This window comes from Bos grunniens, chromosome 12 (assembly GCF_055505025.1).
Source record: "Bos grunniens cultivar Pamir isolate PY7600 chromosome 12, Bosgru_T2T1.0, whole genome shotgun sequence".
NCBI classification, from domain to species: domain Eukaryota; kingdom Metazoa; phylum Chordata; class Mammalia; order Artiodactyla; family Bovidae; genus Bos; species Bos grunniens.
Window position 1 is genome coordinate 30,741,240 of NC_141176.1, and position 22,608 is coordinate 30,763,847.

General features: G+C 39.0%; 1 protein-coding gene across 31 annotated transcripts in view; it reads left to right on the forward strand.

Annotated features, from left to right (window-relative positions):
• KATNAL1 (katanin catalytic subunit A1 like 1) overlaps window positions 1–22,608 on the forward strand; it is a 58,740-nt gene that overhangs the window by 30,550 nt on the left and 5,582 nt on the right. For 19 of the 31 annotated variants that reach the window (XM_086329553.1, XM_086329555.1, XM_086329552.1 and 16 more), the window contains 7 exons: window positions 1,156–1,324; window positions 8,654–8,781; window positions 9,171–9,276; window positions 12,772–12,930; window positions 13,650–13,776; window positions 15,808–15,942; window positions 22,347–22,473. In XM_086329553.1, coding sequence (XP_086185679.1) covers window positions 1,156–1,324; window positions 8,654–8,781; window positions 9,171–9,276; window positions 12,772–12,930; window positions 13,650–13,776; window positions 15,808–15,942; window positions 22,347–22,473 — 951 coding nt within the window. Of the gene's footprint in view, window positions 1–1,155; window positions 1,325–8,653; window positions 8,782–9,170; window positions 9,277–12,771; window positions 12,931–13,649; window positions 13,777–15,807; window positions 15,943–21,284; window positions 21,441–22,346; window positions 22,474–22,608 lie in introns of all 31 variants that reach the window. The other 12 variants (XR_015138135.1, XR_015138134.1, XR_015138133.1 and 9 more) reach the window with 3 other exon arrangements.

The following is a 22,608-nucleotide window of genomic DNA, read 5'->3' on the forward strand; positions in this document are numbered from 1 at the left end:
GCACCCAAAGAGGGGCAAGTAAGTACTGTGCTGAGGAGCCCTCCGACTTTACTATTTGAAGAAGACACATTTCACATTGTATGAGACAAAGTGTGCTACTTGGTCAGCATAGTTATATTTATATGTTTATCAAAATTCTTTTTAAAAATTGCCGTGTAATTGACACAGTACGTTAGTTTCAAGTGTACAGTGTCATGATTCAGTGTCTGTGTGTATTGTGAAATGGTCACCACCATAAATAGAATTAACATCTTTTGCCACATGTAGTTATCTGAATTCTTGATTCATGTTTGGGGGCCTGTATAATTTGAATGATTCTTGATTTTTGACACCTTCAAAGCATGAATTTTAGATGCACCTAAATTAAGATTTCATTGCTGCTGCTAAGTCGCTTTAGTCGTGTCCGACTCTGTGCGACCCCATAGACTGCAGCCCACCAGGCTCCCCCGTCCCTGGGATTCTCCAGGCAAGAACACTGGAGTGGATTGCCATTTCCTTCTCCAATGCATGAAAGTGAAAAGTGAAAGTGAAGTCGCTCAGTCGTGTCCAACTCCTAGCGACCCCATGGACTGCAGCCTACAAGGCTCCTCCATCCATGGGATTTTTCCAGGCAAGAGTACTGGAGTGGGGTGCCATTGCCTTCTCCAAAGATTTCATTAAGCCTTGCTATTTGTAATTTGATGAATAAAATGCTGGTTTTTCCAATACTGAAGCAGAGAGAATAATTTTGGTTGTAAAGGATAAACTGGTAAGCTATACAGATAGACATATTTTCAATTCTTGTCTTTTCAGCTTTTAATACTTTTTTTTAAAGTTACTTATTTGGTTTAGGACAGCAATGAATAAGGAACTGATACTCTATTACACTATTAAGATTATTAGATGGGAGTAGTGTGTATTGCCCTCTATTGGTGATTGTTACTTTGACAAAGTAATTGCTGTTATATGTATCATTTATATGTATTTGATATTTGTATCAACCAGGATTTTTTACAGAAAAGTACTTTCAAAAACTGACCTAATAGTTGTGACCGTGAATTGGCAAAAGGGGAAAAACTGACTTTGTGGGCTAATTGATTTAATAGTTTTATTAACTGAGGTAGTATTGAAGTACTTTTGCCTTTGATTAATTTTAACTTTATTTTTTTTGGTTAGAGCTCCACCTCAGATAAGGCGTCCCAATCGAGAAGTAAGACCTCTGAGGAAAGAGATGCCAGGAGGCGGCGCCCGGGGACCTGTAGGCCGAGCACATCCCATATCTAAGAGCGAGAAGCCCTCCACCAGCAGGGACAAGGACTGCAGAGCCAGAGGGAGAGATGACAAGGCAAGCCTCCCTCTTCCTGACTCATTCACTTTAAGCCCATGACCTTTGGTGCATATTGTAATTTTTGTAGGCTTTTCAGAGGACTCTGGTTTTAACATGGAAGAGATATAAAAAAGAACTCTGAATCAAAAACTTATGCAGTCTTTGCATTTTGAAGGCCATTCTGCAATGCCAGTAAACTCAGAGATGTATTAAATAAACACACACACAAATTTGTCTGTACAGATCTTAAGTAAAATGGAACTTTTGTAGAAATATTCAAAATAAAGTTTTAAAACTTAAAAAAATATTTTAGCTAGTATTCTGAAGTAAAATGAACAATAAATGAAACATAACTGTAGGGGAAAGATTTATAAGGAAATAGATGTGTATATAGTCTTCACAGAATAAGACAGTGGATACAGTTTATTACTGATACAGAGTTTTAAAACTTAGATTTATCTGTAAATTTTTGAGTAGATTTTTTTTTCTTTCATGAGAAAATTTCCTTCAGTATATACGTTTATCTGGGAAATTGATTGGTGAATAAACATAATACTGGGTAGAGATTCTGTGCTGTGCTTCAGTTCAGTCTCTCAGTCATGTCCAACTCTGTGACCTCATGGACTGCAGCACACCAGGTTTCCCCTGTCCATCACCAACTCCTGGAGCTTGCTCAAACTCATGGCCATCAAGCTGGTGATGCCATCCAACCATCTCATCCTCTGTCATCCCGTTCACCTCCTGCCTTCAATCTTTCTCAGCATCAGGGTCTTTTCCAGTGAGTCAGTTCTTCACATCAGGTGGCCAAATTATTGGAGCTTCAGCTTCAGCATCAGTCCTTCCAATGAATATTCAGGACTGATTTCCTTTAGGATTGACTGGTTTGATATCCTTGCAGTCTAAGGGACTTTCAAGAGTCTTCTCCAACACCACAGTTCAAAAACATCAATTCTTTGGTGCTCAGCTTTCTTTACGTTCCAACTATCACATCCATACATGACTGTTGGAAAAACCATAGCTTTGACTAGACTGACCTTTGTTGGTAAAAGTAATGTCTCTGCTTCTTAATATGCTGCCTAGGTTTGTCATAGCTTTTCTTCCAAGGAGCAAACGTCTTTTAATTTCACGGCTGCAGTCACCATCTGCAGTAATTTTGGAGCCCAAGAAAATAAAGTTCATCAGTGTTTCCATTGTTTCCCCATCTATTTGCCATGAAGTGATGGGACTGAAGGCCATGATCTTAGTTTTTTGAATGTTGAGTTTTAAGCCAGCTTTGTACTCCCCTCTTTCACTTTTATCAAGAGGCTCTTTAATTGCTGTTTGCTTTCTGCTATAAGGGTAGTGTCAACTGCATATCTGAGATTATTGATATTTCTCCTGGCAATCTTGGTTCCAGCTTGTGCATCCAGCCTGGCATTTTGCATGATGTACTCTGCATATAAGTTAAATAAGCAGGATGATAATATATAGCCTTGACATATTCCTTTCCCAATTTGGAACCAGTCCGTTGTTCCATGTCCAGTCTCATAGATGTCTCATGAGGCAGATAATATGGTCTGATATTCCTGTCTCTTTAAGAATTTTCCACAGTTTGTCATGGTCCACACAGACAAAGGCTTTAGCATAGCCAATAAAGCAGAAGTAGATGTTTTTCTGGAACTCTTTTGCTTTTTCTGTGATCCAGTGGATGTTGGCAATTTGATCTCTGGTTCCTCTGCCTTTTCTAAAACCAGCTTGAACATCTGGAAGTTCATAGTTCGTGTACTGTTGAAGCCTGGCTTGGAGAATTTTCATTACTTTGCTAGTGTGTGATGAGTACAGTTGTGTGGTAGTTTGAACATTCTTCAGCATTGCCTTTCTTTGGGATTGGAATGAAAACTGACCTTTTCCAGTCCTGTGGCCAGTGCTGCGTTTTCCAAATTTGCTGGCGTGTTGAGTGCAGCACTTTCACAGCATCATCTTTTAGGATTTGAAATAGCTGCACAGGAATTCCATCACCTCCACTAGCTTTGTTCAAAGTGATGCTTCCTAAGGCCCCCTTGACTTCACACTCCAGAATGTCTGACTCTAGGTGAGTGATCACACCATCGTGGTTGTCTGGTAATTGATTTAAGTAATTGATTGGATTACTTAATAGCAAATGGCCATTTTTTGAATATTTTCTTTCTCATGCTTAAGTCTAGGAATGTCTGATATGGAGAGAGATAAACTGGGTTGAAGTATTCTTTTGAGAAATGTGGATCAGTAGTTACACAAATGAACAATGACCTAAAAAAAAAACTCTTTATTGAAGAAAAGTATGTAGATTATAAGGGTAGTATTTGATGAATGATGATCATCTAACTAGTAGTGTACTGATAAATGTCTAATAACTAGTTTTTTTGAAAAAAAAAAGTTGTATGTATATAAGTATGCATGCATATTCACACAGATTTATTATAAATCTCATAATAAAGGATGTACAACATATAACTTACAAATAATAAAATATGTAAGACTCTTTATTGTAAACTTTTATAGGGCCCATGGACCCTCATGAAATGCCTTTGCTGCTTTTTGCTTAACTCTTGCACCTGTAGGTACCTGTGGTTGCAGTTGACAGATGATTAGGAATGTAGTTCTGACAAGACTTGGTTGATATTTTATTAGTCAGTTGAAAATGGAACAACAGAAACATATGTCAGAACTTCACTCCTCCATCAATCACTTGAACAACTTTGATGAATCATATCATGGTTTTCAAATACAACTAATTTCCTTAATTTTTTGTGTTTACATGGTATGCTATGCTAAGTCACTTCAGTCGTGTCCGACTCTGTGTGACCCCATAGACGGTAGCCTACCAGGCTCCCCCATCCCTGGGATTCTCCAGGCAAGAATACTGGAGTGGGTTGCCATTTCCTTCTCCAGTGCATGAAAGTGAAAAGTGAAAGTGAAGTCGCCTAGTCGTGTCCGACTCTTAGCGACCCCATGGACTGCAGCCTACCAGGCTCCTCCGTCCATGGGATTTTCCAGGCAAGAGTACTGGAGTGGGGTGCCATTGCTTTCTCCGATTTACATGGTAAGAACTATAGAAATGACACACTCTTTAGTTTAATATTTCCCCATTAGTTTAAGTCTAGACAGTTAACAGAACAAGAAATCAAGTCCCCATTTTGTAATGCTTGCTGGTTTCTCTGGTATAAACACTTCCACTATGACTGGATCTAGGCTACCAACACGAGATCACTGAACTCAGAGTTGACATGAGTAGCAGCCTACCATTCTGCAGTGTAGACGCAGTACAAGTACGTAGTGATAGTTTAGTAGTTGGCAGTGAGGAGTTTTGAGTAATTACTTATTCTATTTTTAGTATAATTTATTCTAAGTTTGTATGATTTTTACTAATGGCTGTTTTTCACAGTTGGCTTGAAAAATTCCTGAAAATTTAATAACTGGCTCTTACAAACCAGTAAGAGTCAGTTTGGACTGATTGCATGCAACCTCTGTAACTACCATGTAATCCGTTTAACTATTGCTCAGGGGTCAAAAATAGAGCATTGAGCTCCTCAGAAGCCATACTCATGATCCCTTCTGATCTCTGCCACTTACTGCTTTCCCAAAGAGAACCACTCTTCTGGTTGCAGTTAATCTAGCAGGTTAACTGAAACCACAGCTATTCACTCATATTTGATATTTCCTATTTTAATTGATCTGTTTGTTAAGAAGGATAGTTGTCACCCATTTTGTTGATCTCCCAGTATCACCAAATAAATTATTAATTTTAGTTTCCTAGTTTTTTTTTTTAGTCACCTCACCATTTTGAGTTGAAAAAGATCTAGAATCTTCTTTGGAGTACTTACTTTGTATTCAGGTCTCATCTGTACTATTGAGAAACTTTGGGTGGGAAGGCAAGTGGTTTGACTGACTTTCTACCCACGTATCTTCTTCTGTGAATTGAGAGCCTTGACTTTGCTGCTACAGGCTTTTATTTCCCTGCTTTTCCTTCTTTCTCCAGCCCACCATTTTTCCCATATAGCAACTACAAGGGTCATTTTAACATGTAAATCAGATTCTGTCATTGCCCTTCTTAGCAAGTTTCAAAAATTTCCCCATTTACTTAGAATAAAACCTAAACACCTCCCCATGGCCTAGAGGGCCCAGTGTGCTGACTTCTGACCATCTTTCCAACCTATTCTTATTTTTAAAAAATACTTTATTTTTATTTTTTTGGCCACACCGCACAGCATTCAGGATCTTAGTTCCACAACCAGGGATCAAACCTGTGCCCCCTTCAGTGGAATCTAGGAGTCTTAACTAGTGGACTGCCAGGGGAGTCCCCCTCCAGCCTATTCTTTTTGCTCAGTACCTTTTAACTATACTGACCACTCGTTTTTTCATAGCACTTCACAGTTTATGTGTGTTTGGCGTTTACTTGTTAACTTTCTGCCAGTAATCTAGCAGATAATCTTTTTTTCATGCACTGATCTTACACTGAAGGCACAATAGAATGTCTTGGACATAGATAGTCATATTATTTTTCTTAAAATCCTATGATTCCTGTTGCTTCCAGATAAGTGTATACCTTTTACTTTCCCTTGATAGTGTTTATTAAATCCTCCCCACCACTTGGATATTCATATTAAAATGACTCTCTGCCTACTTATTTATTTATTTATTTTTTTGGGGTAAGTCTCAAATTACAATGGCATATCAAAGCTTGTTAAATCCCAGATATATCAGTTTCTGTTGCATTCTCTGGTTGATTTATTTTTAGAAGAGTTTTAAAAACGATTACAGAGTGTTCACAGTGATATGTTTGAGTGTGACTAGCCTTGGCCCATCTTTATTATAAAATATGATTCTAGGCTGAGCTAATTTTAAATTTGTTGACGTTATCTTTGTTGTGTAGGCACGCCAGAAATTTACTCCTTTTAAGTGTCAATATTGGGATCTGTCATCTGAAGTACAACAATCTTCCTAAAAATTCAGTTTCATACCATGCTAACCAGAGACAGTAAATTTTTCATTTTGGAGTAAAGTTACCAGAGTACTGTTTGGTCATTTACCCAGTGACTTAAAGAACTGGAGCATCTGCCCACAGGGAGCCATTTAGTTCTCTCTGCACTTAGGATCTAGTTTATGGTTTATCTCAGATGGAGTGTGGTAGGTGAGGTTCATCCCGTTCTCTCTCTTCAGATTGAAGCTCAGGAAATTGATTAGTGTTTGGACCATTTTTCCTTCATTTTTGCCTTAACAGTAACTGTGGGGCTGAAGCTCCGGGGAGGTGCTTGGCTCTGTCTGCTAAAGTAGTTCTAGTGGTTGAACTGTCTCTGGCAGCTGAGCACGTCTCATTTAAAGCTCTTCAGAGCTGAGTAAATGTTGGCAGAACCCCATAGAAACCATAGCATATAATTCTTTTTTTTTTTTCAAGCTAGTGTGTTATTAAATAAAGAATTTGTGGTAAAGTATATTGCTTTAATGACCCTAATGATGCTATTTTAAAAGGTTCTTTTATCTTTGTCATTATAGTGACTTTATGATGTGGTCCAAGGACCTAACTAGGAAGAAACTCTGAACCCTGAGTGGGTACTTACACTGAGGGAAAAAGCTTTGTAAGCTGCAGTTCAGTGTCCCAAGTCTTTCCTCATCTGCAGCCTCTCAGATCCTTCAGTTCAGTTCAGTTTAGTCGCTTAGTCGTGTCCGACTCTTTGCGACCCCATGAATCGCAGCACACCTGGCTTCCCTGTCCATCACCAACTCCCAGAGTTCACTCAAACTCACGTCCATCTAGTCGGTGATGCCATCCAGCCATCTCATCCTCTGTCCGTCCCCTTTTCCTCCTGCCCCCAATCCCTCCCAGCATCAGAGTCTTTTCCAGTGAGTCAACTCTTCACATGAGGTGGCCAAAGTAATGGTGTTTCAGCTTTAGCATCATTCCTTCCAAAGAACACATAGGGCTGACCTCCTTTAGAATGGACTGGTTGGATCTCCTTGCAGTCCAAGGGACTCTCAAGAGTCTTCTCCAACACCACAGTTCAAAAGCATCAATTCTTCGGCGCTCAGCTTTCTTCACAGTCCAACTCTCACATCCATACATGACCACTGGAAAAACCATAGCCTTGACTAGACGGACCTTAGTTGGCAAAGTAATGTCTCTGCTTTTGAATATGCTATCTAGGTTGGTCATAACTTTCCTTCCAAGGAGTAAGCGTCTTTTAATTTCATGGCTGCACTCACCATCTGCAGTGATTTTGGAGCCCCAAAAAATAAAGTCTGACACTGTTTCCCCATCTATTTCCCATGAAGTGATGGGACCAGATGCCATGATCTTTGTTTTCTGAATGTTGAGCTTTAAGCCAAGTTTTTCACTCTCCACTTTCACTTTCATCAAGAGGCTTTGTAGTTCCTCTTCATTTTCTGCCATAAGGGTGGTGTCATCTGCATGTCTGAGGTTACTGATATTTCTCCCGGGAATCTTGATTCCAGCTTGTGCTTCTTCCAGCCCAGCGTTTCTCAGATCCTTAGGAGGATTAATAGTTCTACCATATGTAACCTACTCTTTTTTTTTTTTTAATGAAATATATTTGATATATAATGTTGTGTTTCAGGTGTAAGGATATTTATATATATATATATTTTTTTTTTTCAGATTCTTTTTGGTTACTATAAAACACTGAATATCGTTCTCTGTGCTAGTAGGCCCTTGTTGATTACCTATTTTATATATAGTAGTGTGTATATGTTAACCACATCTTCCTAACTGATCCCTTCCTGCCCCTTTAACATGCTTTTAAGGTTTAAAATGACCCAGGCAGGCATGAGGTGGTCTGATGTTGTGAAAAAGCATGAGTTTGGGGCGTCAGGAAGATCTGAGTTAAAATCTATCCTCAGACGTTTAGTAATTGTGAACTTGATTAACTTTCTGAGCCCCAGTTCCTTATCTGTAAAAAAAGGGTAATAATACAACCTTACCTTTAGGGTTGTTGCATTAAACGAGATAATGTTTTTGAGATTTCTTGCTGGGCAGTAGGTTTTCAGTAAGTTGGTTTTTTCTTCCTCTGTATTAATGCTTGAAATATTTTCTAGTAGTGGCAGAAATCCCTAGCAACCCCAAATTTAGAGATATCAAGCTTGTTTAGTCTTAATGTGCACCTGTCCCCTCAAGAATGTAAATTTGAAGTGTCTCCTAAGGTTGGCCAGTTCATCTATTGCTGATGAATTAAAAAGGGGAGGATGGCCTTGGGGGTAATTAGAAAACACTATTTAAAAAAAAAAAGAAAAAATAAGCCATTTTAAATAGTTTGACTGCAGTATTTTGAAGGCTTAATGATTGTTTTTGATATTTTTTTTTACACGTGTCCCCAGGGAAGGAAAAATATGCAAGATGGTACAAGTGATGGTGAAATTCCAAAATTTGATGGTGCTGCATATGATAAGGACCTGGTAGAAGCCCTTGAGAGAGACATCGTCTCCAGGAACCCAAGTGTTCACTGGTGAGTCTGTTATGTTCTTGAATCACAGCTGCGGAGAAGGCTGTAGGTTGGCTTGGTGTGTCTTGTCTTGCTATCCATTCACCTCCTGATTATGATTTCACCCATAATATGAGTGTGCAGACTTGGCAGAACAATTGTTCTTTCAGAATACAGCCAAGACATTTTCATGTTAATTCAATGTTGACGTAACCAACAAAGGTTGTTAATTGAATAATGTCCTGATTTATAACTGTAGTATGTTTTCACTGATGATTTTATACAGTAAAAATTAGAATACTGTTCTTCCTATAAGAACAATTTCCTAAGTGAAAAACAATTCAAAGAGCTGCTAATGACCATAAATCAAAGGTGACCCCGAATAAGCATGAAACGTGGCTGTTCTTCCAAAGGGATGACATAGCAGATCTGGAAGAAGCTAAGAAGTTGCTGAGAGAAGCTGTCGTCCTTCCCATGTGGATGCCTGACTTTTTCAAAGGGATTAGAAGGCCATGGAAGGTGAGAATTTATTAAAATAATATAGGCATAAAACTGCAGCTTGCATGATAAAGAAAGCCAGCGTTGTAGTTTCCTTATGCATTTATTAACATGGTCTGTAAAGGTTGGGGGAGGCTGGTATATACCTCAGGTACCTGGATAAGGATTTGTGGTTGAGATGCTGCCTCTGCCTGGCAGAAGAGGGGTTGGGAGTGTTGATGCTGTCATCTTTAAAGTCACTTCCCTCAGGGGCGCTGAGCTGGAGACGAGTTTTAAGAATTTTCCAGGTGTCTGTTTCTGTAATGGAAAGTTAGCAAGCAAATTAAATAGTAATAGTACATAGTCATAGAATAAGTGTTTGATCAAATAAATATCTTTTTAAAAGCTGACCTGTTTCTCAGTAATTAATTATTTTGATCACTTCATCTAGGCCAGGTATAAATTCTCAGAGGTAATGAGAATGTTTAGATCTTTCTAGCTTGCCCTGTACTTTGTAGTCTAAAGCCTGCCCAGGACTCGCGCCTCCCAAGTTCAGTGCTTTCATTCCAGTGTATTAAAAAAGCCCTTCCAACAGCTGCTGCCTGAACTGTTTTTGGTCTTAGCCATAGGCCGAGTCTTGCTTTGCTCTGACTGGCAGAATGAAATAAAAGCATGATCTTACTTTGCCTCTTCTAGATTAGCTGGAACGTCTTTTATGTTCTCAATACCTCCTCCTTATTTGTGCCCAAAAGGAGAAAGGAGGAGAAATTGTGTTTATATCATGGCATTTTGATTGCCTCTCACAACTTAAAAGCTTCTATAGACTGTTTGTTATCAGTTCAGTTCGGTTCAGTTCAGTCGCTCAGTCGCGTCCGACTCTTTGCAACCCCGTGGATTGCAGCACGCCAGGCCTCCCTCTCCATCGCCAGCTCACGGAGTTTACTCAAACTCATGTCCATTGAGTTGGTGATGCCATCCAACCATCTCATCCTCGGTCGTCCCCTTCTCCTCCTGCCTTCAGTCTTTCCCAGCATCAGGGTCTTTTCCAGTGAGTTAGCTCTTCGCATCAGGTGGCCAAAGTACTGGAGTTTCAGGTTCAACATCAGTCCTTCCATTGAATATTCAGGACTTATCTCCTTTAGGATGGAATGGTTGGATTCCTTGCAGTCCAAGGGACTTTCAAGAATCTTCTCTAACACCACAGTTCAAGGTGCTTGGCTTTCTTTATAGTCCAACTCTCACATCCATACTACTGGAAATCCCAGAGCTTTGACTAGACGGACCTTTGTTGGCAAAGTAGTGTCTCTGTTTTTAATATGCTGTCTAGCTTAGTCATAACTTTCCTTCCAAGGAGTAAGCGTCTTTTAATTTCATGGCTACAAACACCATCTGCAGTGATTTTGGAGCTCAAAAAAAATGAAGTCAGCCACTGTTTCCCCATCTATTTGCCATGAAGTGATGGGACTGGATGCCATGATCTTAGTTTTCTGAATGTTGAGCTTTAAGCTAACTTTTTCACTCTCCTCTTTCACTTTCCTCAAGAGGCTGTTTAGTTCTTTTTCACTTTCTGCCATATGGTGGTGTCATCTGCATATCAAAGATTATTGATATTTCTCCTGGCGATCTTGATTCCAACTTGTGCTTGTAATATCTATTTGTTATAGATATCTATTTGTTTTAGATACAGATATCTATTTGTTACAGATATTACTAATTTAGGGAACTTAGTACCATAAATTTCCCCCTTTATAATAACTTTAAAAATAATGTTTAAAAGAAATAATAAGGCCTTCATAAAATAGGTATTTAAAGGGGTTTTAAAACACCTGGAATGGTAGGTGTGTCCTAGAACCAGCCTGGGGAGGAATAGTTTCAGGGAGAAGGGAATGAATGGGTATTGGCATCAAAGGTCAGAAGGAGAAGAGAAGCTGTGAGTTAAAAAGTGACCATTGGGTTAGTCAGGTATTTTTAGTGAAGCAGTGGAGGCAGAAGTCAGACTGTAGCTCATGAAGAAACAGTAAGCATATTCATTTTGATGTTTGGCAAAACTAATACAATTATGTAAAGTTTAAAAATAAAATAAAATTAAAAAAAAAAAAGCTCAACATTCAGAAAACGAAAAAAAAAACAAAAAACAGTAAGCATAAAACATTTCTTTAAGAAGCTTGGTCAGGAAGGGAGAGGGAGAGGTAGATAGTCATTAGAGCATTTGTAGGGTCAAGTGAAGGATTTCATTTTTCAAATAAACAGGAGAGGAGATACAGGAAAGAGAGGAGACAGTTGAAGGGGTAACATCACGAGGAGGTGACGTGTTTGAATGCTGTCCTGTGTCTGTGAGCTATGTTTGTGCACAGATGCTGACACTGGAAATCATCTGGTCATGGCCATGTTAATGACATTATGAGAACTGAGAGGGCATTAAGAGGACAGTGGAAAGAGAAACAGGGCCTTTTTTGTAGCTGTGCCTATACTATTAGTTGTCTTTACAGTTTTTGAAATATTAGTCTCACGTATAGTTAAAGGTTTCTTCAAAGCAAAAAAATTTTTTTATAAAACTAGTGTTTTAAATCGTGCTGATCCCTCGTTGTCCTGGGTATCAAAATTCCATAGCTAGAAGCAGGTTTGGACAGTTTCTAAATTTAGAGTTTATGAAACTTTGCTATGCACATAGTTTTCAAAGTTTAACTCCTCTAAAGCTTATTAACAAATGGCTCAGAATTCATCTTAAGATCACCAACTATTATGCCAAAAAAATGTAGTGTTAAGTGTATATCTGAACTCTCACTGAAAGTGTTAGAAGAAAATGGTAAGTATTTAAAAATCTTCTAGTCTAAAGGACTGGAAGATTAGTGTTCTTGGATAATTTGTACTCCTCAACTTATTTTTATAGAATACTTCTGTTTATTTGCTTTCAAAGGTGAGAAATAACTAAAATTTAGATTTTAGTCTATATTTGGCTTTTTCATTACTAACAGTGTTTTATGTAAACTATTAACTGTCCAGCACAGTTAAAATGATAGCTAATTTGATTGCTTGAATCACCACTAGATTTTAGTTACTTTATAAGCTGATAAATGGATCTTTATTTCTGATCTAAATTATATATTGTGTGTTGTGAAGGATAGGTTTTGTGTCTAAGGAGGGCAAAGGATATATAATTCTGCTCCATGTGGTAGAAAATGTCATCTATTTTCATTGCTTAAACAGAGCAGTCAGTCTTAAGCTGTGCCCAAGACCATCCATGTTTGTCTTCTGCCAGGGCCTCTCCAGATGTCCCAGGCAATTCCTTGTTGTCTGGGCCCGTTGTTAGCCCACCTCTGAGTACCTCTGATACCTTTGAGACATTCTGTGAAGTAATTCGTCATTTTAGTTTTTCCTGTCTATAAAATGAAACGTGTCGAATGCACCATGATTTTACTGTGACAGTTGAACTTCTCTTTTGATGGGAAGAGTTTCGTGTACATTATTAGCTGATGATATTTTATAAAAAAGTATTTTAATCTGATAAATCACTTAATACATCTTTTGAAATTTCAGGGAGTGCTGATGGTTGGGCCCCCAGGCACTGGAAAGACCATGCTGGCTAAAGCCGTGGCCACCGAGTGCGGCACAACCTTCTTTAATGTCTCCTCTTCCACACTGACGTCTAAATATAGAGGCGAATCTGAGAAGTTGGTTCGTCTGTTGTTTGAAATGGTGAGTGATGATATGTTTGGGTTTCAGAGTCCCATTTGTATAGGCACATGGTATCCCTGTAACCTAGATCCATTCACCTAGGTATCTTTAAAAAAGGTCAAGTGTAGTTGTTTCAGAGTTCTTGACACTAGTAAGACATGAGGTGGTGAGTTTTGTGGAGTGGCTCTTGTGTCTTCAGCTTGCATTCCTCTCTGAGGTTGAAGCCCCGTGGCATCCCATCCAGGGAGGGTAGAAGAGACTTGGGAAATGTGTGTAGTTTGGAGGATATTTCTGGCTCTGTAATGAGTGGATTGAGCAGAAGTATATTTTAACATATATTTTGAAAACCAGTTAGGAATTGATCTATCATTAAAGTTTGTTCCTTTTTCATAAACATTTGCAATAGTTACTTAGGAATGTATATTTGAGGATACATTGATGATTTATCTTTAGGAGCGTTTTGTATTATGGAAGTTTTCAAACACAGAAGTAGAAAGATAGGACCATGAATCCTTGTGTATCTGTCACCTGACTTCACCAACTGTATAACTTATCTTTTATTTTTAGGATTTTCCTTTTCCTGATATGATTAACACATCAGTAACCAAAGAGTGGCATTAAAGCAATGAAAAATTTCTCCTCTTTTTTACTGTTGTTTTAGATGGAGGAAAATGGCATTTTAGAAATTCAGTTTATTTTATGAGATCATTAAATGATTTCTTTCAAATATTTTCACAAAGGCTAGGTTTTATGCCCCCACCACGATCTTCATCGATGAGATAGATTCTATCTGCAGTCGAAGAGGAACCTCTGATGAACATGAGGCAAGTCGCAGAGTCAAGTCTGAGCTGCTCATTCAGATGGATGGTAATTGATAGTTAATGCCTCAAAACTATTCTAGTTCCCTTTTTGAATTTTGTGTAGATTGATTTTTTGGAAATTCTCAGTGAATGGACCAGAAGGCCCTGAAGTTTATTTGTAGTCATTTGTTCATCCACCCAGTTGTTCATTTCTTCAAGCACTCAGAAGGTGTCTGCTGCATACTTGTACCGTTTCAGGTTCTGAGGTTACAAAGAAAAGGAATGTCATGGCCTTCAAGGGGCTTACTGTTTAGAGATGTGGTCCAGGGTCCCAGAGGTCTTTAAAACTCCTAAAAGGTGTTCAAATGCTGAACTACTTTCATAATAATATCAAGATGTTGCTTACTTTTTTCACTCTCATTCTCTTGTAAGTAAAACAGTGGAGACTTTCAGAGGGTATAAGACATGTGGAATATCACTGTAGGTGAAAGGCTGAAGCAGATATGAGAAGCCACCTCTCCTCTGTTGAGTCAAACATTAGAGAGATTTGCAGAAATGCAAAAAAAAAAAAAAAAAAAAAAAGCCGGCCTTCTTACTAATTCTTTTTGGTTTTAAAAAACAGTTATTTTTGATAAACTATGTTAATTAACTATGTTAATAAATAATGTATTTTTTATTGTTAAAATGAATTAATATTTTTTAAGTCTCGGTATAGTTTTTAATAATAAGTGTTGAATATTGATATACTCCACACACACTAAAACTCTATGAGGCTCAGTAATCTTTAAAGGTGTAAAAAGGATTCTGGGACCAAAAAGTTTGAGAACCACTGTTCTAGTTGAGAAGCAGGCACTTCATAGACAATTACAATATATTGCTAGTACTGTAGTAGAACTAAACTCTGAGTGTAGTGAAAACACAGTAGGAGGGGTACCACCCAGATGAAGGGAATCATAGAAGGGAATAGCCAAAGGGCTTTGAAGTATTGGTAGAAGTTACTCAGATTAAGAAGGAAAGGCTTTGGGGAGCCATTGGAGGAAGGGAGTAATGGACCCAGAGCTGCTCTTTAGAGATATGTGACTCTGATTGCCAGGCAGTGTAAGAGGTATAAAATAATTCAGTACTAGGAGGCCCTTCCCTCAGTGAGTTTACCATTTTTGTGTCTGTTGAAGTATAAAAGAAAGGAATGTCTGTGTTGTATTTTTTTTTCAAGGAAGAATGTGGAGGAAAACACAAAAACATTTAAAAACATCACCAAATACAAATTTAGTAGCTGAATTTTATTGCTGGGTATTTGTGACCATTAGTTGGACAGCTTAACTCTTTATAATAATGATTGAAATAAGAGTTTAGTAATTTATTAAGAAAATACCATTGAATTAAGTTGTTTTAAATCTACTACTTTGTTATATCAGACTCAAAATTCATATTGATAAAGTTTGTGAGTTTTTGATAATTTTTTTTTGTTTATTCTTCAGTTTCCATTCTGTAAACCTGGTTTTTTGTTCTAAAATTTTAATTCTGAGAAGATAGACCCTGTGTCCATATATTTGGTTTTGTGTAAAAAGAAATGGTTATTTTCAGTAGCAATTGATTATTACATTCATTCTGAAATTTCTTGTTTATTTTTTCTCAGTCACATATATTAGAAGGACAAAATTATTGCAGTATAATGTCTCTCAAAATTATGATTGCATGCTAGTATTAAATAAATGTGAACTCTATTCTGTTCTCCTTTCTCGAGAAAAACAGAGTAATAACTAAAAAAATCATGATTAAAAAAAAATAAAGTAGTAAAACAGCATAATCTCCCTTGCCTCCTCTTTGCAGAGGAAAAACAACAAAAAAAAAAGATTACAGAAAAAAATTAGATTTTCTTATTGGATTAGACTTCTGCAATAGACTGTGGGAATTCTTCTACCTCTCTGTCTCCTCTGTGGATCTGTCTGGTTTCTGACACCACACAGGTGAGAAGGACCACATCATGTTTGTCACTGAGCCTCCCACCAAGCCTGTAGCTGATGCTTAGAAGTACTGGTTGAATGAAAGAATAAGGGACTGTAAGAAAAATGCTCTTCTTTGCCCTTGTTGTCCATAGGAGTAGGAGGAGCTTTGGAGAATGATGATCCTTCCAAAATGGTCATGGTATTGGCTGCCACTAACTTCCCATGGGACATTGATGAAGCATTGCGGAGGAGATTAGAAAAAAGGATATATATACCTCTGCCGACAGGTATGATGCCTTCCTTCTACTCTATTTTGATCTTTCTTTTACTCCTTGTTACCTTTCTCTGTTTCTCTAAGTCTTCATTCTGTTGGCATTCTGCTTATAGAAGTTTATAAATAACCAATTTGCTGTTTTTGGAGACAGGCTACAATGAAGTTTCTACATTCAGGGCAGTGTTGTTTTTTTCCCCCATGGAACATGCTTTATTTTATTTAATACTAATACAACCCTGTTAGGTAGGGAATGTTGATCCCACTTCACAGCTGACCAGTGTTCCCGAGGTCCCAGACCCAGGTGTAATAATAGCTGATATTTGTGTGCTTATACTGTGCTCTCTGCTGTCTTAGCTCCTCGACGTACTTACCCAGTACTCCTGTGTGAGAGAAAATATATAATTAGAAAGATAATTGATGACAGAATTTTATAAACTGCTGAGGAAAGCTTAGCTTGGGGGGAAAGATACGAGTTGATGGTACAAAGGCAGAGATTCAGCTTTCTTTGAAATATTGGAGAACATAGACGTGGCTGACTGTTGAGATTTTTTTTCTAAACTTATTTTCCTGTATGAAAAGGTTATGTCCATCGTGGGTAATGACTTTTAGGTGCTTCTCTTTGCTTATTACTAGTCTGAACGTGTGTACCTTGTGACCGTAGAACTGGAGAAATTGCTTTCTCCTAAAGGGCTCCCAAACAAATAATCATAATCAGAACTCCACTATTTCTAACTTCTTTCATCTGTGTTAATTAATTTCACAGGTGTTTATTTAGCTCTCTGCTATTTGAAGGACATTTATTATTAGGTATTGTGTCAATATAATGTGTGACCCTTGTCTTTAGAGAGTTCCTGTATGATTGGAAGGGAGCCATACACCTACCCAGTTTAACTGCAGTGAAACCAGGGAGCACGTGATACTGGGGTTGCCCATAGTCTTTTGGGGTGGAAATGAAGAATAGTAAATTCTGACCGAGGTGCTGAGGGGAGACTTCATGGAGGAAGTTGCATTTTTCACTGAATTTCCATAGAGAAGGATGGAAACAGGCATGGCTGCTTGAAAATGAGTAGACAGCTATTGTGGGATAATCTGGTGGGATAGAAGGGTGTTGAAGAATCTGATGGGTAAAGGGTGTGGAAGAGACAGAACTATAAAGAAATGTGGGAAGACAACAGGCCTGAAAGAACGGTTTAGAAATCTAGAGTAAAAGGAATGGAAAGAAAAATAGATTTAGAAAGTTAAAAAAATTGAAGGACATTTTATGAACAAAATCTATGCCATGAAAAGACGTTTTTAGTTGGAAAAAGCAAGAAGTACAGGAATGAAAATAGATAAAACAAGAAAAGCCACCCAAAAAGGCATATTGTAAGATATGTAATTTACATAAAGAAATATGCAGATTTCTTTTAGATTGAGAGGCAATTAGAACTTGATGGCGAGGAAAGGCAGAGGATGGGTTACTCTTGCCATTGCAAACAGTCTTGTTTTACTCACAGTCTGTGGATCGGGAATTTGGATAGGGCACCGCAGGGATGCTGTGTGTGTGTCCCCTCATGTCTGGGGTCACAGCTGGAAGGTCAGCAGAGGAGGTGACTCCACGCCGAAGCCTGACTTATCTGGAGTGTCTCCACCTGGGGCGGAGGCCTGGGGCCTCAGGTGGAGCACCTCTGTGTGTTACTTGGGGTTATTCCACGTGGCCTGGGCTTGTGCAGGCATGGCGGCCTCAGCTGATCACGTTTCATACATGGTCGCTCAGGGCCTCAGGAGTGATTGTTCCACCGGAAAAGGTAGACGGTGCGGTTTTTTTGAGCTGGCCATGGAGGTCAGGTAGTGTCATCTCTTGGTACCCTGGGTAGAAACGTTTACAAGCCCACCCATTTTCAGGTGGAGGGGAGTGAGACCACCAGTGGGTGGGGATGGCATCACGTTGTAGAAGTGCATGTGGACGAGAGGCTGTCAGGCCACCTTGGTGACTCCCGTCTGCCGTGGTCAACATGAGGAGGAAGTCAGGTAACAGGCTCAGGTGGAGCTTGGCCGCTCACTGAATACCTGATGCATCTGAATGACGACAGCAACCTCCTGTCAGCCTGACGACTGCCTTTCTCCAGCCCCTTCGTTTAGTTATGCTTTGCTTTTAGACTCACCTCCCTAAACCACCAGGGCATCACAGAGTCTCTTAGACTCCAAATGATTCTTATTTCCTATCACATCAGGGTTAGAGTGCTTCTTTGAAGCTCTCTTTTCAATACCTTACCTTTCATTTTTGTGTCTGCATTTCTTAGTATTCTGTTTTACTTTTCTACTTACATTTTTTTCACGCGTGCTTCTTCCTACTCTCATGTCACGGTTTACAGTGCTCTCATTTCCCAGGGTGTTTTCTCTCTTCCTTTCTATTTAAATTTTATTGGTTTTTCTGAGTCAATGAAAACACACCAGTTCTTTGAGGTCTTCTTTGCCCTGACCTGTCTCCCTGTGTGGGCTCCACTCCCTTGGCCGTTTCCTCTGTATTGTCCATCTCCCAGTTGGTCCTTTATAGAAGGGCTCTGGCTTTCTCTGTCTCCCTCTAGTCCTGTTTGTTGATTGACTGGGGGTGGTGGGACAATGACCACTTACTGCGTGCTGCCTATGGGCTGCGCCTTTCAGGTGTTAGCTCATGGCACGGGGCTCGTGAGGTCGAGTCTCTTCTCACCTTTCCTCGTGAGAGCCTGAAGCCCCGAGGGTTAGGTGTCCTCCCAGGGCAGCAGAGCTGGATGTATGCCCGGCCCTGGAGCACATGCTGGTTACCCGCCGTGCTGGACGGCCTCGGGTACTCAAGAAGAATTGTTACTACAAGTGTGTGATCTATCTGACAGTGTTTATTTAAATTTCAAATGTGTACTAACTTGGTCATGTAGCGTTGACAGTTCTTTATGCTGTTGTTGCCACATTAAACCCTCATTAAATCCTTTCACAATGTTATTAAGTATCATTAATTCAGTTTTATAGAGGTGATAAATCCTACTTAGACTCTTCTAACAAATCATGGATAGAACCAGTGTCAGAAGTTACTTTCCCCACGTCATGGTCACTGGGGGAGAGGAGCGTGCTGCCTACTGAGCTTCAGTCCTACAAGGCCTTCACGTAGGAGCAGGCTTAGGCCCCAGAGTTCCTTGAAGTTGGCTGTTGGGAGTTTTATTTCTGTGGAAGAACGCGTTATGTTAAACTCAGTGTTTTAAGTTCTTAGGACAGGCCACATAAAACATTCTGATTTACAAACATAGTGATGTTCTAGTACTGGGACTAAAAGAGCAAAGTGATATTCACTCACTAACATCCACCTGCTGTGTGTGGAATGCTACCAACTGCATTGGAGCCTAGAGTTTCAACTTAAGAATTTAGCGGGGACACAGTTCAGCCCATAACATCCATTATGTGGTCATACCACAATTACCCATCATGTTATTTGATGGCTGTTAATGCTTATTTCCAGGTTTAGGCTGCTCTGCTGCTCTGAGCATTCTTCTATGTGCTGTAGTGGTGCCAGTGCCTAAGTTTCCTTAGGCCATGATGGAGCATTCCGTCCTAGGAGCGAATTGCTGGGTCGTGTAACGTAGCTGAAACATCAGTAGATAAATCCAGTCTGTCTTCCAAAGTGGTTGCTCTACATCAGTGTCTCTTTTGCTGTCTCGTATACACGGTTATTGTTACCATTTTTCTAAATTCCATATATATGTGTTAGTATACTGTATTGGTGTTTTTCTTTCTGGCTTGTAGAACAGTCTTTTGGACTCTGTGGGAGAGGGAGAGGGTGGGATGATTTGGGAGAATGGCATTGAAACATGTATAATATCATATATTAAATGAGTCGCCAGTCCAGGTTCGATGCACGATACTGGATGCTTGGGGCTGGTGCACTGGGACGACCCAGAGGGATGGTATGGGGAGGGAGGAGGGAGGAGGGTTCAGGATGGGGAACACATGTATACCTGTGGCGGATTCATTTTGATATATGGCAAAACCAATACAATATTGTAAAGTTAAAAAATAAAATTAAATTAAAAAACAAAAAAACCAAAGTGGTTGCTCTAGTGTACACTCCTCCCAGCAGCATGTGAGAGTTCCCATATGTGCATTTCTCCATCTCCTAGTCTTGTCAGACTTCTAAATGTGTGCCAGTGCTTATTGTGGTTTACTTTGTCTTTCCTTTACTATTAAGGAATTTGAACATCTTTTCCTTTACTGATTGGCCATTTGAATTTTGTGATATACGTGTTCAAGTTTTTTGCCCATTTTTCTGTTAGGTGGTCTGACTTTTTCTTACTGATTTGTAGGAATTCTTTAACTATTTTAGATATAAGTTTTTTGTCTCGTCTGTTGTATTTCTCAAACTCTGTAGATTGTGTGTTTTCACTGAGTTTATAAGCCGTGTCTTTTGATGAACAGGAGTTCCTGATTTTAATATGGTCAATTTATTAGTCTTTTTGTTTGTAATCGATTTCTTTTATGTCTTATGAATACTTACTCCGAGGTCATTAGGGTAGATTCCTGCTTTATCTTCTGAAATGCTTATGAATTTGCATCTTATATTTAGATCAGTAATACATCTGGCACTGATTTTTATGTATGGTGAGGTATGACCCAATTTCACTTTTCCTTCTGTGAATAGTCACTTCTGGTGTCATTTATTGAAAAGACTTTTTCTCCCACTGCCTGAATCAGGTGTCCACACTGTATGCCCTGCTCTGCTTCTGGGCTTCCCATTCTCTATCCTGGATCTGTTCGTCTGCTTCTGCAAGAGTGTTACAGAGATTTGAATCTTATTGCTCTGTAGTAGGGGAGAAGGCAATGGCACCCCACTCCAGTACTCTTGCCTGGAAAATCCCATGGACAGAGGAGCCTGGTGGGCTGCAGTCCATGGGGTCGCTAGAGGTCGGACAGGACTGAGCGACTTCACTTTCACTTTTCACTTTCATGCATTGGAGAAGGAAATGGCAACCCACTCCAGTGTTCTTGCCTGGAGAGTCCCAGGGACGGGGGAGCCTGTGGGCTGCCGTCTATGGGGTCACACAGAGTCGGCCACGACTGAAGCGACTTAGCAGCAGCTCTGTAGTAGAGCAGTTCCTCCCACCTTGCCTTTTTTCTTCCAGAGTGTCTTGGTTATTCTTGGTTCTTTGTATTAACATTTTCATATCTATCTGCCTGTCAGGTTCAAACGTACCTGATGGAGTGTTTTATTGGAATGCCTTAACTCTGTAAGATCATATGGGGGAGAATTGTCAGTGTTGTGAAAGACGGCACAAACAGAACAACACTGGGGAACTGTTTAAGACTGAAGAAAATTAAAGAGACAATAACTTAATGCCATCTGTAATTTAGGTCTTTAAGAAAGGAATGAAAGCCTGGGACAAATGTGGACATTTCAGTCTGGATTGTATATTAGATAATCCTCACGTACCGGTGTTACATTTCCTGCTTAGTGAGATGATTGTATGGATACCTTTGTTCCTAGGAGACACTGCTGAGTAATTTAAGGTACAGTGTTGTGATGCCTGTAGCTCCTCACAGTTGATAAGGTAGGGGAGTAGAGGAGAAGGCAAGGGGGTGATAACTGGGTGACAGCTGGGGGATCTAAAGAAAAGGTAGATGGTGTTCACTGAGTCTGTTTTTACTTGAAATTTTTAAATTTTCAAAATAAAAATTGAGATAATTAAATTTCATTTTGCCTATTAGAAAATAATAGAGAGCCACATCTGAACTAATTTTGCATCATCTTAGTGTGCTGTATTAAGCAGATTTGCCACAAAAACTGGTGGTAAAACAGCAAGATTGGTTATATTAAAAAGTCTGCAGTTTGTTTGGGCTCACTTCATACACATTTTCAGTCACATTGGAACAACGAATGTCTGTGAGCTGGCTCCCCATTAAAAAAAATACATTAATAAGCGTTTTGTGCCAATTGCTAATTTCTAGGAAAAGAAAACTAGATTAAAAAAAATACTGATTAGAGTTCTAGAAAGCTTTTCCTGTGTCGTACTAGAAGATGAGCAAAGTAACTCAGGAGTTATACTCCATGTGCTCTAGTTTCATAAAACTAGGCTAAGTACATTTTTGTTTTTACAAAAGGATTTCTGGTGCTAGAATACTAATGTTTTTATTTTTCATAAAGGATCTCAAACCTTTGTTCGCATGGCAAGTGTCTTCACAATCTTTTAGGAAAACTCCGAGTTTTGTTTCAGTTATTAGTCATTGCAGCTAAGGCCCACAGGAAGTTACATGATTCCAGGTCATGGGGTAAATCAGTATTATCTGTAGACTCAGAGTTATTTACTCTTCTTTGCATTAGACTCTGTTTCTTTTCCTGAATGTTAATAGATGATTTCTTAACAAAATGGTTTGTAAAGTAAAATATCTAATAGTAGCAAAAAAATCTTTTAACAGCAAAAGGAAGAACTGAGCTTCTGAAAATCAATCTTCGTGAAGTTGAGCTGGATCCAGATATTCAACTGGAAGATATAGCAGAGAAGATTGAGGGGTACTCTGGTGCTGATATAACTAACGTTTGCAGGTATTTTTTTTTTTTTTTAATGATCTGTGACCTTTTTGTATTAGTTGTTTTCTGTAACACTTCACTGGTCATTGTTAGCTGAATAGTTATATAACAATATGTTCACCTTGTATAGCCTTTGATTTTTAAGAAATT